Source organism: Talaromyces atroroseus, assembly GCF_001907595.1.
Source record: "Talaromyces atroroseus strain IBT 11181 chromosome Unknown scaffold_5, whole genome shotgun sequence".
NCBI classification, from domain to species: Eukaryota; Fungi; Ascomycota; class Eurotiomycetes; order Eurotiales; family Trichocomaceae; genus Talaromyces; species Talaromyces atroroseus.
Window position 1 is genome coordinate 553,181 of NW_017971437.1, and position 17,635 is coordinate 570,815.

Sequence of the window (17,635 nt, forward strand, 5' to 3'; positions counted from 1 at the left end):
TACTTTTGCGCCCAAACAGCGAGTACAGTGAGCACAGCGAGCACACCGAAACAAAGGAAACAAGTAAAAAAGCGAGCTGACTCCCTCGGGAGTAAACGCATATATCTGTATATAAAATATAGACTTTCTCTTATCTTTCCACCGTTCCAAACATCCCCAGACCCGTTCCCTGGTCAAAAAAAAAAGTACACAAACATGCTTTCTGCAAACGATAAATCCTCGACGACGTCGAATGGACTCACTCCCAGCATATTCGGGTACCCCAAAGAAAACCCACTCCGTGGCCCAAAGACATACTATCGCATGGATTCAAACGACCGCTCTGATATGGATTCCGTAAAGTCGCTGCAGCATATCTGGATTGTGACGGGGCCGGCTGGTTCGGGCAAAACGACCGTTGCGAAGAACCTCCAAGCGGAGATGGGCTTGCCCTTCTTAGAAGGGGATGATGTGCGTATTCTTTTCTTTTCTTTTCTTTTGTTTTGTCTTTCTGCCTGTCTGTTTGGCGACATCCTTCCATCCGTCTCCAATCCGAAAGAGATGACGGTTGCGTCCCCTGAACTGACCAAATGCCTGTCTTACTGCAGTTTCATCCTCCGTCCAACAAAGAGAAAATGTCTAATGGCATCCCCTTGACGGATGCAGATCGCTGGGACTGGTTGATATCCCTGCGTGATGCCGCCGTCGACATCCTCTCGACACCAGCACCAACAGTAGCAGCCGCAGCATCCGGGTCCGATGGCATCAGCAATAACGAGTCTCAACAGCCTCCTTCTGGAGTGATCGTGTCATGCTCAGCCCTGAAACTCAAGTACCGTGACGTCATCCGCGTTGCTGCATATGACCACCCGTCGGTTCGCATTCATTTCATCTACCTCAAGGCCGACGAGAAGACACTCCTGGAACGAGTAGATGGCCGCGAGAGCCACTATATGAAGGGAAACATGGTGCACTCGCAGTTCGAGGCTCTTGAGGACCCTTCTGATGAGAAGGATGTCCTCGCCGTGGACGTCTCGGTCTCCCCAGAAGAAGTCCGGAGGAGCGTCTCAGAGGCAGTTGCATCGAAGCTTGCCGAATACAATTGATAGCAAGCAGAAACACACTCTTCTTTCTTTTCTGTTTTCTCCTTGAAAGGAGTACAATTAGCATGGGATAAATGACGTCTGGTGTTTGATATGGGAGCATTAGCCATGCATGGATGGATGTGTTGGTACTTTTGGTTTTGTCATTTTTTTTTCTTTCTTTTTTTGAACTAGACCTTGACGTCTCGGCCAGGTGCCTGTGGATCTTTCGGAATTCAGACTCTAGCAGTCTGTGCTTGTTGACCAGGATCATATCATAACGTTTGATATTGACAATCTCTAGAAGACGGAATTCCTACGTCTCTCCAACCTAATCTATCATCAACATTCTCTACCGCTAAATTAAGAATATTTATTTCTTCTACTCTGTACAGCTGCCGCTGATAGTTCGCTCTCATCTCAATCGTATTAACATCTTATGTGGCGCCTCAATATACTCCTTGACTTTGGCAGCCATGCGTGCCATTGTCGCGCCATCAATCACCCGATGATCAGCACTCCAACTGAAATTGACTGCTTCTGCTTTGATCACTTGGCCTGCCTCGTCAAAGGCCGGGATGATCCTTGACCGCCCAACTCCCAGGATAGCCACTTCCGTCGGCACTATCACAGGTGACAGATATGTACCTCCAATATTCCCGATGTTGGACACCGTAATAGTACCGCCGCTGATATCAGCGGGTCTGAGCTTGCCTTCCTTGCCCAGAGAGCTCAGACGTGATATCTCGGCTGCGATCTCAAAAATCGATTTCGCCCCGACGTTTTTGATGTTAGGCACAATGAGGCCCTGGGGCGTGTCCATGCCGATTCCAATGTTGTGGTTAGCGCGCATTACCAGTTTCGGCCCAGCCAAGGCATCTGATGTGTCGACTCTGGCATTGAGGATGGGATATTCTTCCAGTGCCAGGGAGACGGCTTTGATGATGAAGGAGAGAGAAGTAATCTTCTGCGTATTCTTCGGGTCACTAGCGAGGCTGCGCCGAAGTGCTGTCATGGCATTGATGTTGAGTTCGTCTGCAAAAAGAAGATGCGGAATGGTCAATGACTTGGTCATGGTCTTGAACATTTGTGACTGCATGTGAGTTAATGCCTGGGTAGTTTCGGTTTGTGGAGTATCGGTTGATGTAGGCCTTGTTATAGTGGAGTTTGTAGTCGTAGATGATGTTATGCTTGGTGACTGTAACTGGTCTCTTCCGGAGACGTATTTCAGGACATCTTCCTTCAATACTCGCCCGTCTTTGCCTGTGCCTGTGATATCAAGAATATTGAGTTTGTGCTCTTTCAGCATGCCACGTACAGCTGGTGTTGCAAGCGAAGCATATTTTGACTGTGGTTTGTTCTCTTCCTGCACGGCAGTTGCATTACTTAAAGTCTCAGGGGCTTGGTATTGGTAGTCCTCTGTATCTGTGATTGGCGCCTCTGGAGCTGCTGGTGCGTTATCATCTGGATACTGCGCATCATCGACCTCAATATCGCATAGTGCCTAGTGGCCAAGAATCAATACGTATAAGCCACGTTGTCCTCATAACTAAGAAAAGAAACCCACCCTCCCAGTTGGCACCGTATCATCTGCTTGAAAGTGAAGCTTCTTGATCACTCCCGCATATCTCGACGTTATCTGGCGCAAAAAAGGTCAATTTTCTTCATTCCTCCCTATTCGAACTAAAATCCAGAACATACATCATCCACAGCCTTGTCTGATTGATACTGGCACAGCGGTTTCCATTCCTCCACGTGTGCGCCTTCCTCGACATACCACTGAATGATCTGCACCTCCGTTATGCCTAGAGAGATGACGAGTTAGCTGGCTGACTGGGGCGAGAGCGCAAAGCATAAGAGCCTACCCTCCCCTACATCCTTCAGGACCTGGGACCTAGTGCCCCAGAAAACGGCAGACGCGTGAAATGCTCGGCGAGGATGCACGCCGAACTGGGCCAGAGCACTTGAACGTGCGCCGCCGTAGATGCTGCGGCATATGAGTTTCCTGGAGCAACGCAGAGAGCTCATGGTCGCTGAATCCAGCTCATATGGGTTTGGGAAGAAAGAAAGATAAGAACCAGAGACAGGAAGAAATTATTGTCCTAGTCAAACAATCGGCGAGCGAGCGGGCAGACGAGGGGCGGTTAGACATGGAGGACAACGTTATCGCTCTGCCGGCAATAGCCGAGAACTTTTCTTATCGTCGGTTTTTCCCTATTACGGGCTAGCTTCAATATGAGCGTCTTTGTTTCTTCATTTTTTATATTGGCAAGCTGATTGTTACAGTTGAGCCCCAATTATAATAGGCACCTGGGCAAATCTTTATCCCGCCTGCCCAAACCGCTGGAAAGTCGCCGGCCCCAAGTCCTCTATAACCTCTTGTACCCTACCATTCGCTATTAATGCCACAATATCCCTTCCAGTTTCCGCGTGCTCCTCCAAGGCACCTAGTCTATGAGTAACAATAATGACAGTGTGGCCCTTTTCGGTAAACTCGTCGTCAATGATTTGATGGATGGTGGATTCAGTCGCAGTATCCAGGGAGGATGTGACTTCATCCAAGATAATGACTGGCTTCACACCAGAACGTCGCAGGGCGTTGACTTTGACAAGTGCTCGGCAAAGTGCAAATAGTTGGCACTGTCCTACCGAAAGCTCCTGGAACAGAGAGACCTTCCGGTCGAGTATTGGGTGTGCGTCAAACCCAGAGGCATTGATATTGATCTCCACATCTCTCCCTCTATCAGAGTCGAAGAAATGCGCCCACAATCCCGCTTTCGCCAATGAAGCAACAAGGATGTCGTTCGGTACGGAGGTATCTGGGTCCAAGTTCCATCGCAAGGTCTCATTTGGCAAAATAAGAGGGTCTTGAGATACCACAACGAAGCACCGTTGTCGTAGCAAATCTAGCCTCACTTGCTTGATATCAATGCCATCTAGCTCGATATGGCCGCTTTGCAGCTCCAGAAGCCGCAAGAGCGTTAGCAGTAACGTACTTTTACCGCTAACAGATAGGGTGAGCTCTTGGATAAACAATCGGTACGGTTCGATAGTACTAACCTCCCTGTACGCCCGCAGACGATAAGTTTCTGACCTGCGGGAATATCCAAGCTCAGATTCCGCAGAGCAACAGACTCGGAACTAAATTTTGCTTCTGTTAGTTAGATAGAATGCGGCAATTGGCAGGATACTAACTGGTAAGATGCAGTGATATTTGTGAACTCGATGTGCCCTTTTGGAGGCCAGTTTTCAGGCGGGTCTAAGTTTTCAGTCTTTGCACCCTCACACGGGGTTATCTCCTCGAGAGTTTTCAAGCGAGCAACGGCACCGAGAGAGGTTTCCAGTGTAGTCCAATTCTCCACAAACTTCAGTAATGTTGTGTTTGCTACGAGCATAATGTTGAGCGCAATCCCAACTTGTGCACCACTAACACGTCCACGGAATGCTACAGCTATAGCAACAACACATGTTGCGATAGCAGCTGCCAAAAGATCGAGAACAATGTTGAGCCACCTCTGGAGGCACAAAAGAAGAAATTCTGGGCGTTGGGAGTTGTCGACGCTTAGGATGTTGCCTTGTATTACGGATCTAGACCAGCCAAACGAGCGTATTGTTTCGAGACCCTCAACCTAGTGAAGGTTAATTTCAGTGGGCCATAGTCACCATGAATTAAATACGTACGGATTCTAGGAAACTCGAGAAAACTCCTGCCCGGGACTCCAGTTCCAGAAATCGGAGTTGCCTTGATGTCCGAAGGTAAGCCTTTTGAATGATATAGACCAAAACAACACAGACTGGTAAAGAAATTGAGAGCCATTTCTCGGTCGTGCAAAGAAGAACTATCTGCATGAGAAGCTTGAATATTTCTGGCAATTTGTTACCTCAACCCACATTTGAATGGGGAGTTTATTACATACGTGTTACAACAGTCTGAAGAGCTGATGGCAACTGCTTGTCAACAAACTGGACGTCTTGACTAAATCTAGGAATCATTAGCATTAACTAGAAAATACAATGATACACCCTCACCTGTTTAAAATAGACCCAGTATCGGTTTTAGAGAAATAGGACAAAGGAGCGCTATGCATGATCAGCCATTTTAGATCATCCTGTTAGAATATTTTTGGAAAAGAAAGTTCTAACCTCATCACAATACGCAAAAGACGTTGATGTATCCGCAACCCAGATTGAGGAGCAAGCCGAATAAGAATGGACCTATTGCGCCTTCATTAATAAATGATTATGGGCATTTTCAGTTTCTCGGAGACCTACCACATCTGAATGCTTGTCGAACTCCACGACATGAATGACAGGAGGAGAAATCCACCAATATAATATGAAGAATTTCTACCGCCTAACTCGGTCCATAATTGAAGCCAGTACTGGGGAAGAGTGACGAAGAAAGAGTATGATGCAGTACTGACGAGAAGAAAGAGAATGTTCACGGAGTTAATGAAACCGAAATAATAACCTGTGCTCGTGTTAGTGGCATCTGTTGATATTAATATTCACGTAAAACTACCGTATACTGCCGGATCTCCGGTCTGCCTTGCGAGGTCTACTTCGGTCTCGTCTTTTGCTCGCAATTGAGCGTTGAGCTTCTCAAAGTTTCCCGACAGGATGGCGCTATCTTTGACACGATGGCCGGAAGAGAACTTCGCGGGGTATACAGCTTCCGTCTGGATCTTATGCCAGTTTCCTTGAGCTAGTATTCCATGGTTATTCAAAACGACAATGTGATCTGCAGTTTGGAGGTGCTGGACTACCCCCGGGTAAGTCAGTCATGCAGTTCAGTCATTAGCAAGGAGGGACTCACGCGAATTAGAAACAAGAACTACGGTAGTATTCATCCGTCTGAGTAGGCCCCTAGAACTGAGTAGATTATTGAAAACCGTTTGCTCCGTTTCACCGTCCAGACCACTGAATATATCGTCTAGTAAAAGTATGTCGCATCTTGCAAACAACGCACGTGCGAGAGTCTGCACAATTTAGCTTAGCTCATATGCAATATTTCGAAAAACGTACCACTCGTTGTCTCTGTCCTCCAGAAAGATTGATACCTCTGCTGCCAATTTGTGTTTGATCTCCATCAGGAAGGTAGTCGAAGTCATGGGTGAGGCGACATGCCTCTATTACTTCATTGTACCACCATTCATGATATTGATCACTAGCATCATGAAATTCAGTAGCACCGTAAACTGCTTCTTTGATAGTGCCATTGGGTAGCCATGGTCTCTGGGCACAGTATGCTATCTCTCGTGTTGACAGACTAACTGACCCGTGAGTAGGTACGACTTCTCCAAGGATAGCACGCAACAAAGTCGATTTTCCGCTACCAGTATGGCCAGATATAATATTAAGTGATCCAGCAGCTATTTCAAAGTTTATGTTATCCAAGACAAGCTGTTTATGCTCGATACTTAGTTCATGAATTTGAATAACAGGGCTAGGATGCTCAAACCGTTCCGGCAGTATCCCACGGTTGTCTTGTAAAGGCTGCTTAAGCAAAAATGTCTGAATTCTTTCTAATCCAGCAAAAGCTGCCACTGCTCGCGGCACAATAGTCATGACCATATTTGCGGGGTGTGTGACCATGCTCAAGATGGCTATGGTAGTGAATGCAGTTTCTGTATCCAAATTGCCGCCACGAGCCAAGGATATCAAAGCATAGACAATCAGTGTAATCGCCGGGGTGAATATTCCAAGAGCATTGGCTATACCCAAGTCAGCTTACGAATAAAGATTACCGTATAAACCAGTGCATATGACAAACCAGACGCGTTATAGTATACCACGATCCATCTAAGTCTCGAAGCCGCCCAGAGCTCACGTTTTCGAAGCTCCTGAATGTGACTCATGAGATTTCGTTGAATTCCAAGCATTTTGATGACTTTCATTGCGCTTAACACAGAGCTTGTGGCAGCTATGCGACTTTGCGTAGCATTGTTCCAATTCTTTTGGAGAGGCTGTAAATTCATTGCAACAAACTTACTCACGTATGAACATACTACAAATTTCAGTACCCAGTCGAGGAGGTAAAGTAAATGGATGGATGTACCTACAGTAAATCAGAAAGAGCGGGAGTGGCCAGATCCAGCCAACTTGACTAGCTAGCAGTCCTATACCAATCAGCACTTCGATAATTTGGGCCCATATCTCGTGGACCATCTCGGCAACACCGTCAAGGCTATCTGCATCAGTACTCATAAGTGTGGTGGCCTCGCCGTTATCATAAGCAACGCTAGGTGCCCTCATGGTCTTGTCATGGATAAGCCCAACGAGGGCACTTCTAGTCATAAGTCTTAGTCTATTCATGCGGTGTTGATACATAGCTGTTGACAACTGAGGTCAAGCGTTGTTAGCCCACAAGAAAGAAAAAGAGGAAGGATTGGGCCCATACTGAAAGGCCGACATAGATAGCCACAGAGGATAGAACAAGCCAGAATCCTTGGCTGTCTTCTATATCAGCAGGGTATGCTACGACATATCTTATAGACTCCCGAATCAGAATAGGCTGAGAATAGCGAAAGACGATCAAGAGTAGTCGAGGTATAACTGCAGCCAAAAATGGTTGCTTCAGGCATTTTATCAAAGCTATCGGTAAACTTTTCTTCGTTTCGGGCTTGGCTAGTCTTGTAAGTGTGGAAACAAATGAGGCTTTCGAGCTTTTAACTAACCTCGTTGAGACCATGTTTGAAGAATTGCCTTTCTTGTGTGCTCTGGCCTCATGTCTTGACTGAGGGTTGGCAAATCTTCATGGGCCAGGATGTTCCTGTACCCCTGAAGAAGAATCGGATTGATCCATATGAAAAAGCTTCTACTCAGTATGCCATGGAGTTCTTCGGGTGAGAGACGTACGTTGAAGGAACCGGATTCTGAGCGCCGATTGGTACAACACTCGAGTACCAAAATCGTCAAGTGCATGCAGCAGCGAAGAAGTACTAGGCCCGAAGCGCTCGCGCATCTAGCGACCTTAAAAGACAGAGCTAGGCTGATGACATCGCACAGAATAGATGCGAGAAGATATATAGTAACTAGATCTGATGCTTTCTGAGAGCGTTGTTGTTCCCGGAGCAGAAGCAGGCTCAGGCCCAGAGCAGTAAGTATAGAAGCAAAGAGTGAGACCAAAGGGTCGGCATCCTGCTGAGCACCCAAGCTGGAAAGTTCTATCCAATATGAGGATAATGCGATGGCGAGCAATATCCCAAGACCCTAGCCCGTTGCTGGTATCAGATATATAGATCAGAATCCTGGAACGAGGGAACACTCACAGCCTTGAAGGGCCCCTGCCAGCCTGGAGTGTTTATAGTGCTTGATTTACGAAGCTTCCAGATTCTGCCAGGGAGAATTAACAGAAATATGGCAGCACAAGCCGTGGAGACAGCATATAAAGCATTTGTGGGCTCGGGGGTCATTGCAGCTTGACTCAGAAGTCTGTTAACAGTAGGGGAAAGATGCTCTTGTGAATGCTCGCGAGAGGGAATGCAAAGGCAGCAGCTCGGAGCCTCAGGCACCAAGGTCACGTCAACGGCGCTAGCGATGCACCTCGACCGAGACATGCTTAGAAATCCATATTAGTATCATTGTGAATGCTTCTATTCCTTAAGCATAGACATACAAATCTATTCATTGATAGCAAACGTCTAATCATACTCTGTCAACGTCAGTTGGCAAATCATATGGCCAAATCGATCTCAAGACTCCTTCGTCCTTGACTGGCTTGTCATGGTCGGGATTCTCGTTTGTTAACACAGCAGTTAACATGCCATCGAATAACTCCCGATGGGCGAGCTTAGTTTCTTCCCAGTCGTCTAAAAAAACCCATCCACCTGTCGCGGCATTGAGCAGGCTCGAGAGATCATGCTTCAATTCATGTGCTGCTACAAACAGCTTGTATTCTTCTTCATGCTTTGCTAATTCATCTGGGGAAGGAAGAGCGTACGGAGTCGGGCCTGCGAACCCCAGTTCGTTCCACCTTCGGGCAGTCTCGATGAGTTTCATGGCGCAGAGCAACGGCCCCATCTTTCCACGTTCTATAGCTATAAAGGAACGGTCGAAAAAGATTCTCGTCCATCAATCTAGGACCAGAAAGCTTCGGGGTTGAAAATTGAGTGCAAGCATCGTAGGCCTTCGCACAAATATTGTTTTCAGAATCATCAGCAGTCGCAAAATCTGGCACTTCATCTGAATACCAAAATGCCGGTTCGATGCTAGTCAATATTTTCTGAAACAAATATATTTCTTTTGTGCAGATCGGGATGGAACAATGTTGGTCTTGAAGCTGCTTGAATGCGAGGGACTATATACATTCCCTTAAGTACAGGCCTGCTGCGTCCAAGGAGATCTAGGTGCGCTTGAACTGAGCCGTGATACGAGGCTCGTTTTTCGACTGCAGTGTCATTAGGTGAGATGTTGGAAAGACCGGCATCAACAAGGCCTTCACAATATTTATCCAGACTAGTCCCTAGACAATCCGTAAGTAACTTCATAGGGCACTCAGTGGACTGCGCAACTTACATGGCCCCTGATTAGGTCGAGCGTTATGATAATTATTTGGTTCACGAGTATTGCAGTGCCAATATCTAGATGCGCAGTGGGGCCCGACACAAAAGCCTCCGTCGAGAGGCTGTTTTTTGTGGTCAGGTTGAAGGCTCCCTTCATAATTTTTATAGTTCGGAATAGCTTCAGATATCTAGTTCACGTGATCACGGCCGCTATCGACTTAGTGGCTTGGCAGAGTGGTAGCCTGAGGCTTTTCCTCGTGTATTATACCTCCTTACTACATTCTCCATACACGTTCACTGAAAACAAATCCCTAGTAGCTTGGAGCAAGCTAAGGACAAGATAGAGTAGAGAAGAGGAAAGAAACGAGCAGGTGGGGTCTCTGGAACCTTGCTGCCTTACGCTAGCAGGTAGTAAGCCTAGTGACGCTACTTCTATTGGGCGCCTTGTGGCTTACAAGTTACGACTCCAAAGGGGAGCATGGAGATGAGCTCAAAACAGTCTGGCTTTGCACCTTGATTTCTTACCCAAATCTGCCTCGATTCACACCGAAAATGGTTGAATCAAATTGTCAAGAGATCCTGCTTCGGTCAATGCTAATATTGCCATACCTCCCGCTCAGACAACATAGGCAATGTAGGCCTGAATTATCAGCGGGCCTATCTACGTAAACCAGACCCATGTCGATTAGTGTCGAGGTTAGCTTAAATATAATCTCCGAGAAGGACCATACGAGGTTTCGACAATGCGTCACGCCAACAGACATCCTAGAAGTTGGAACAGGGAAGCAATCTGAAGAAGTAGCTTCAAAAGCCGACATGCCTTCCAAGGACGCTTCCATTATTATTGTGGGCGCCGGTGTGTTTGGGTTGACTTTAGCGCACGAGCTTTGCAAGCGCGGTTACATTCGGGTTACCGTCCTTGATCGCCATCTTCCTCCTGTGCCAGACGGCTCCAGTGTCGATATTTCGCGCGTCATCCGCTCCGACTATGCTGATGCGCAGTACATGCAAATGGCCATAGAGGCTGTAGCTGGTTGGGAATCAGAGTATTCGCGATATTACCATGAGACCGGCATTCTCATTGTCTCAGACGACGGTGGTCATTCGTATCTGAACAAGGCAAAGGAGCAAGTGCAGTCGCAAGGCACGCAGATTAGTATCTTTGATGATGCATCACAAATAAGAAACGCCCACCGCGAGTTTGCGAGTGGCACCCTACAACAGTATCAAGGATATCTGAACCCACGGGCCGGCTGGGCTGACAGCGCTGAAGCGATACGTTTCCTGGCCGCGCAGTGTGCGGCTTTGGGTGTCTCCTTCGTTACTGGCACACGCGGCTCGGTTGAATCCCTCGTTCTGGATGGCGCGCAAGTAGTTGGTGTGAATGTCAGGGAAGGCCCTGCATTGCTCGCGGACCATGTGATTCTGGCCACAGGTGCATGGACGCCTCGACTTATAGACCTTACGTCGAGTGCCGTCAGTACCGCTCAGCCTGTGGGCTTTATCCAACTTACTGCCGATGAAGCAGATAGAATTAGGAACATGCCTATTGCAATCGATTTCAGCAGTGGTTTCTTCGTCTTTCCTCCGACGCCACGCTCGAATATCCTGAAATGTGCTCGACATGGATATGGTTACGAGACGCGAGTCTCAGGTGAACAGCAACAGATCTCAGCGCCAGAGCTTCATGGCGACGGGACTAGAAGCTTGTTCTTGCCAACGGATGCCGAACTCTCGCTTCGAGAAGGACTACGGCGTTTCTTCTCGCCATCAATATCGGAGAGGCCCTTTGTCAAGAAGCATTTGTGTTGGTACACAGATACTCCCCAAGGTGACTTCATTGTTGACCATCACCCCGATCTCCGGAACCTCTTCCTGGCGACTGGCGGCAGCGGACAGTAAGTAGTGAAGAACCCATGGTGTATAAGCCGTGAACTGACGTCTCCATCAGTGCATTCAAATTCCTGCCTATTCTGGGAACTTACACCTGCGATGTGTTTGAAGGATCGGCTCCACGCGCTCTCCGCCAGAAGTGGGCGTGCAGAGCTGGCGACAAGGATGTCTTGATGCACGGCGATGGCAGTAGAGGAGGCCCGCCCCGACGGCGCCTAGAAGACTGGGAACAGCTGGAATTCTTGGGGAGGACTTGATTATTTAGATCGTTGGAGTATATCTGCGTCTGTGCCTTGGCGTTATATGGTATTCCAGTGGTGCACATAACCAATAATTTCTCTAAAAGCCGTAGCATTCCGAGCCCTTCTTGAAACAATGACTGGCAGCCTGAGGCCACCACGCTTACCGTTAAGGATGCAGCCATCCAGCCTCAGAGTTCGCCTCTTGGATCGATTGCAGCACGAGACGATCGAATCAGATCGCCATGCGGACTCGCCAAGCACAGCCCTCTTTATTGGCGCTTACCGGAGCACAGCGCCATGCATCTTTCTCCACAGGCAAGGCGCCTGAAGCCTCCCCTCAATCATTCTCCTTCTCTCGCAACAATCGTCCCCTTCTTCACTATCCAACACCTGTAGCACCCTATCTTCTACGCCCAGCATGGTTGCCCAGACGCTGACCCTTCGCAATTTCACGTCAACTCCGCTGGAGTTGAAGAACATCGAGCGCTTTGCTCCCCAAGAGAAGCACAAAGACAATGGCGGGTTCCACGCAATGGCCATGAATCTAACCCGGAAAGTGACTGAAGCTGCGACGAATGTCACTCGTGCTGCCAATACTGCTCAGCCGCTTGCCCCCGATGCAAGCCCATTTGCCCGCCAGGATGTTGATATTCGCGTCGATCCGTTCGCTACCAACCAGACAGAGGTCAAGACCTTTGAAAATGACGACAAAGAGCGCCTACGCCTCACATTTGAGGTCGAGGGCGAACGACACCTCATCACTGTGCCCGTGCCAACCGTTGAGTCGGCCGAGATGCGATGTCTGACTGACAACCCGCGCCATCGGTTTACCGGAGTCTATCTCACCCAAGAGTCGTGCCTCGCGATATTCTCATCTGCACGGCTCAATGCATGGATGCAAGAATTACGGGATGAGACCTTGCTTTCTTCCTTGTCGGTTCCCGGCACCCATAATTCTCCCACTTGCCATGTTGCGCCTCCCTCAGTTCGTTGCCAAGCAGTCAGCCCAAAGGTGCAATTAGAGAATGGCGTGCGATTCTTCGACATCCGCGTGCAGCCCCAGAACCCGGATGATCCGTCCAAGGACGAGCTAGTTCTCGTCCATAGCGCCTTTCCAATCTCTCTCACTGGAAATAAGTACTTCAGGGATCTCATGAATGAGGTAGATGACTTTCTCAACCACAATCCTTCTGAGACTCTGATCGTTTCCTTGAAACGAGAAGGAACGGGCAAAGCTACGGATGAGCAGCTGAGTCGCATTGTCCGTGATCATTACGCAACCCCGGAGAGCCGTTGGTATACGGATCCAAATGTGCCAACTTTGGGCGAGGTCCGAGGCAAGATTGTTCTTGTGAGACGTTTCAACCTCGAAGAAGGGCTGAAAGGCGAGCACGAGGGACGAGGATTTGGCATCGACGGCGGTGGATGGGCTGACAATACCCCAAACGCCACCTGTCCAGCCGGCGAACTCTGCATTCAGGATTTCTACCAGGTTATGGAAAGCGAAAACATCGACACGAAGATTCAGTATGTGACTGAACACATCTCACGAGCGGGTGCCGTTCGTTACCCTTTTGGACGTGGTGGTGACCCCAACCAGAAGTATCCCTTCTTCGTCAACTTTCTTAGTGCAAGCAATTTCTGGAAAACCCAGACCTGGCCCGAGAAGATTGCTGCCAAGCTGAACCCGGCTACAGTTAAATATCTCTGTTTGGATCATTGCAATCACCCGGATGGCGACTGGGGTACCGGTATTTTGGTAACTGACTGGGTCGGGTTGGATGGTGACTGGGATCTTGTCAGGTGCATTGTGGGAATGAATGCGAAGTTGAAGCTGAGAGAGAACTAGAGCAGTCATTACAGTGTATCATTTTGTTGTTTATGGAAACACTCGTTCTGTCGTGCCCGTGTGGTATATGAACGGTAAACATAGTGTTTCAGTGGCCAAATCAATAATGAATAAGATTGCTACTACAAACAACAAGATGCACACACCTGTGCGAACGATATATCAAGAAAAAAGTATCGTACAGAAGAAAATTATACGGTTTATTCAGATAGTACAAGTTGGGATTACTCCTTATTATCCTCACCCTTCTGTTCTTCTTCCAACACGCTCCTCCGGCTTTCCATGGTAAGATATAAGCTCTTACCGGCACCCTCCAAAGTAGACGTAACACCAGCTCCAATTGCCTGCAATGCATGGACGAGCTGAGCACGAAGACCGTCGAGGCCGCTCTCGATACTACCAACCCATTTCGTGCCCTCGAGGTCGAAGACTTGACCATCTACCCGCGCAGCAACAAGCATTAGCTTTTGTAATCCGCCTTGCACTGTCAATTCATGGTATCCGGGGTTGGCCTTGCGTGTAGGAGCCGAAAAGCCAGAGGCCTTGGGGGCAAGAATCGAGAGAGCCGCCTTGAGGTGTTCTGGAGAGACATTTGGAAGTGAAAGGACAGCAAGCGGACCCGATAGAATAGACGCCAGCTCATGCTTTCCTTTCAATTGACGCACCGCGCTGTGTACAGTACGGGAAAGATCGTGCATCAGTACATCTTCCTCCGCTGCCGTGCACTGTCCTTTCACGTTCTCCGGCCGGAAATGGTCCACAATGCGCAAAGCAACTTCAAAAATGCTGGTTTGGATGATCTGTAATTTCACGTGGGGTGCCAATGGAGTCGTGCTTCGGCCTTCGGAAGCTTGTTGTTCGTCAACTTTTCTTAGGGCTTGGACCAGCTCACGGCGAATTGCAGTCCATTCAACTGACTGCAGATTGTTGTGTTGAAAAAACACCATCAAAGGTGCCGTACGGATGAGGGATGTGTATTGTCGAAGGAGTTGTGAGCGACGTTCCTCGGGGCGTCTGTGTGAAGGAGGCTGAACGGACGGTGTTCGGGCGATACGCGATGGACTCTTCTTCATCTGTTCTAGGGATGGAGGAGGTACAACGGCTGATGATGATACAGCAGCTGGAGCCGTGCTCACATATCTGCTGCCGTGTATCATCTCATTTTGCTGTCTTGTCAGGCCCCTCTGCCGGCGTACGGGCTGGGAAATATATGAGGATGAAAATCGCAAGCGTGGCGGCATTGGCGCTATTTAACTGCTGAAAGAGAAATCCGTAGACCCAAATTCGAGCAAGCTATAGGCTTTAGTGAGACAATATTTAGGAATTCGGTTGAAAAATTGAGACATGTGCAATGAATCCTACGGAGCAACTGGTCAAGAAAAGCTACATAAAGTTTGTGCTCGATGCGTTGGCGGTGAGTTTCTGCCATTTCAGGAACGACACCATCCATTCTGGGCTTAGTGGCTTTTTCTCCCCGACCACCGGTCTATTCTGCCGCTGAAAACCGCCTGAGTCAGAGGATGATTCATAGCCAACTGCAACTACCCCTCCCTTTGAAAACTGGCCCAATTCAAGAATTGGAGAGAGAAAAAATTGTCTTTTACAACTGGTTATACCAAAGCAGGTGGCTTTAGTTTCCAACATCATGGCCGACGATAGCAACCCCGAGCCAGTCTCCATTTCGCCCCTCTTGCAGAGGCTCGCATACCCCGACGTCGCTCAAATCCAAGTATCTGCAGAAGAAATTGCGGCCGCATTTGCATTGATATTCGAGAATCGACTATCCATTATCCAGACCGCAGCTCTCCTGACTCTGTTGCATTCGACCGGTAAAGACCGTGACTCCAAAATCATTGCGCTATGCTCCCATCGCATGAGAGAAGCTGCAAGCACCGTGGACAGGCCCCCATTGCGGGCAGTGGTCAAAGCTAGGGGCAAATCAGAGGGAAATTACAATGGAGGATTGGTATGTGTTTGTTACGGATAAGTAAGAGCAGGAGTTAACTGATCACTTTCTCTGACTAGTGCGATATCGTTGGCACCGGCGGCGATTCCCATTCCACCTTCAACGTCTCTACAACCTCATCGATTGTCGGATCATCTCTATTGATGGTGGCTAAACATGGCAACCGCTCGCAAACATCATTTTCCGGATCGGCCGATGTATTGAATTGCATCCTTCCCGTGCCACCGAAGATCGCAGCCATCAAGGCAAATGACATTGCCAAAGTGCTCAACGAGACCAACTACACGTTCCTCTTCGCTCCAAATTTTCATCAAGGCATGAAGTATGCGGAGCCCGTTCGTCGCGGCTTAGGATTCCGCACGATTTTCAACCTGATGGGACCCCTGGCCAACCCTGTTGATTGGGCACTAGAAGCGCGCGTCGTCGGAGTTGCCTACCAAGCCTTAGGTCCCATCTTTATCGAAGCTCTGAGACTTGGAGGCTCAAAGAAGGCCCTGGTCATTTGTGGAGAGGAAGACATGGACGAAATCAGCTGTGCCGGTCCGACAAACTGTTGGAGACTTTCCGAATATCCCAACCCAGCCTACAAAGGCACAGGTGCAGAGAATGGAGATAATGAAGACGAAGAGGAAGACGACGATGATGAAGAAGAAGAAGAAGAAGAAGTACCACGAACGCTCACTAAGCTTGACATCTTCCAGCTCCACCCTTCAGATTTTGGTTTCCCAACACATCCCATTACAGATGTCTACACGAAGAAGATGCCAAAACAGAATGCGGAGAAGCTTATGAGTATTTTACGCAACGAACTGGACCCAGATGATCCTCTGATGCACTTTGTTCTTATAAACACAGCTGCATTGTTTGTGACCTCGGGTATATGTGAAGCTGAAACTAGCAATATGGGCCCTGGAGATGACGGCAAGGTCATTACAGAGCGTGGACCTGGCGGTGGACGCTGGAAAGAGGGTGTCAGACGGGCCCGATATGCAATCACAAGTGGTCAGGCTCTGAAACACTTGGAGAAATTCATAGAAGTGACGAATCGCTTATGAAAAAAAGACAATTGGAAGGCATGAAAGCCCTCCAAAAAAGTTGATTTTTAAATATGAAAGATAAAGATAATATCACCAGTTCAGACCTTTGGATGTATCTATGAAATGGCGATTTGAATATGAATTTCAAAGAAGTAGCATTTTTGCATTTTGATTGTGATAACTTGACTCCTTTCCATATCCATCAAATATTTGAAAAACCAAAACCAAACGCGCCGTATGAATGCGTAATCTCGTTGAATGGTAGACAGGCTGAAGAAAGATCTAAATAGAATATCAATCCCAATCACCTCCTGCGTGTGCGAGGTTCTTTCTCATAGCATCAGAGCGAACTCGCGTTGTAACGTGAACGGTCATCTCAGCGCGCTTCAAACTGAACCATCCTTTACAACACAAGAAAAGTCAGTATTTGTTCTACACTTTCGGAAAAAAATCTTGAGAGAAAGAAAGTGGAAGAGAAGGTGAACCGGGGGAAAGGACCAACCTCTTTGTTCGCTCCTTATACAATATACGGTGCCCGCACTCGGTACAACGCAGCGTAGCGTTTTGCGACAGGGTAGATTTTGCGTCGCATTCACCGCAGATGTATCGTACAGCTGGAGCTTCGGTCTGAGTGTAGCCACCAACACCACCGCTGGCACCTCCGTTACCGAATGCGCTCTGGTTGGAATCGAGGTTTGGGACTTGATAAGCTTCGCGGGACATTTTGGCTGATTGTGTTCAGAAATATTCTTGCGTGCGTCACCCAGGATGTTGTCTGATTCGAGTGAGAAGAGGACCTGAGGAGCTTGCTTGATTAAATGCTTTGGCACATGAAGATATCAACTTTGGAAATGAGAAACGTGAAAAGCGGATCTTCACCGCCCCCGCGCCTGGACTTTTTATACGCTAGCCCGATATGGCATAGCTCTAGACGGCTATAGAAAATCCCGATATCGGGGGCAAGTATATCGACCCCATATAGGAAATTATCTCAGGCAACACTAATCTGCAGAGAATTTGTTTTCTAGAACGCTCTCTACACCAAATTGTCTTCATAAGTCTCCATAGCTTATAGAATAAATG

General features: G+C 48.1%; 8 protein-coding genes across 8 annotated transcripts; 4 read left to right on the forward strand and 4 right to left on the reverse strand.

The window, feature by feature from the left end:
• Positions 1–195: 195 nt before the first annotated feature.
• UA08_04649 (hypothetical protein) lies at positions 196–1,085 on the forward strand (the record flags this gene model as incomplete). The annotated part of the gene is made up of 2 exons (XM_020266942.1): positions 196–450; positions 588–1,085. The coding sequence occupies 2 exons, from the start codon at positions 196–198 to the stop codon at positions 1,083–1,085; spliced, it is 753 nt and encodes a 250-aa protein (XP_020120049.1).
• Positions 1,086–1,476: 391 nt separating this feature from the next.
• On the reverse strand, positions 1,477–3,089 carry UA08_04650 (hypothetical protein; the record flags this gene model as incomplete). The annotated part of the gene is made up of 4 exons (XM_020266943.1): positions 1,477–2,565; positions 2,629–2,700; positions 2,763–2,866; positions 2,927–3,089. The coding sequence occupies 4 exons, from the start codon at positions 3,087–3,089 to the stop codon at positions 1,477–1,479; spliced, it is 1,428 nt and encodes a 475-aa protein (XP_020120048.1).
• Positions 3,090–3,383: 294 nt separating this feature from the next.
• Positions 3,384–7,376, reverse strand: UA08_04651 (hypothetical protein; the record flags this gene model as incomplete). The annotated part of the gene is made up of 14 exons (XM_020266944.1): positions 3,384–4,056; positions 4,122–4,202; positions 4,257–4,690; positions 4,743–4,855; positions 4,979–5,043; positions 5,091–5,141; positions 5,205–5,276; positions 5,334–5,532; positions 5,584–5,823; positions 5,878–6,040; positions 6,087–6,775; positions 6,835–7,027; positions 7,070–7,119; positions 7,187–7,376. The coding sequence occupies 14 exons, from the start codon at positions 7,374–7,376 to the stop codon at positions 3,384–3,386; spliced, it is 3,213 nt and encodes a 1,070-aa protein (XP_020120043.1).
• A 3,005-nt stretch (positions 7,377–10,381) lies between these two features.
• UA08_04652 (hypothetical protein) lies at positions 10,382–11,715 on the forward strand (the record flags this gene model as incomplete). Its single annotated transcript, XM_020266945.1, has 2 exons — positions 10,382–11,463; positions 11,517–11,715. 2 exons carry the CDS (start codon positions 10,382–10,384, stop codon positions 11,713–11,715), a joined length of 1,281 nt encoding a protein of 426 aa, XP_020120042.1.
• A 403-nt stretch (positions 11,716–12,118) lies between these two features.
• UA08_04653 (hypothetical protein) lies at positions 12,119–13,549 on the forward strand (the record flags this gene model as incomplete). The annotated part of the gene is made up of 1 exon (XM_020266946.1): positions 12,119–13,549. The coding sequence occupies one exon, from the start codon at positions 12,119–12,121 to the stop codon at positions 13,547–13,549; it is 1,431 nt and encodes a 476-aa protein (XP_020120045.1).
• Positions 13,550–13,773: 224 nt separating this feature from the next.
• Positions 13,774–14,790, reverse strand: UA08_04654 (hypothetical protein; the record flags this gene model as incomplete). The annotated part of the gene is made up of 1 exon (XM_020266947.1): positions 13,774–14,790. The coding sequence occupies one exon, from the start codon at positions 14,788–14,790 to the stop codon at positions 13,774–13,776; it is 1,017 nt and encodes a 338-aa protein (XP_020120044.1).
• A 404-nt stretch (positions 14,791–15,194) lies between these two features.
• On the forward strand, positions 15,195–16,570 carry UA08_04655 (hypothetical protein; the record flags this gene model as incomplete). The annotated part of the gene is made up of 2 exons (XM_020266948.1): positions 15,195–15,515; positions 15,575–16,570. The coding sequence occupies 2 exons, from the start codon at positions 15,195–15,197 to the stop codon at positions 16,568–16,570; spliced, it is 1,317 nt and encodes a 438-aa protein (XP_020120051.1).
• A 276-nt stretch (positions 16,571–16,846) lies between these two features.
• Positions 16,847–17,275, reverse strand: UA08_04656 (hypothetical protein; the record flags this gene model as incomplete). Its single annotated transcript, XM_020266951.1, has 2 exons — positions 16,847–16,953; positions 17,083–17,275. 2 exons carry the CDS (start codon positions 17,273–17,275, stop codon positions 16,847–16,849), a joined length of 300 nt encoding a protein of 99 aa, XP_020120050.1.
• Between the last annotated feature and the right edge of the window lie 360 nt (positions 17,276–17,635).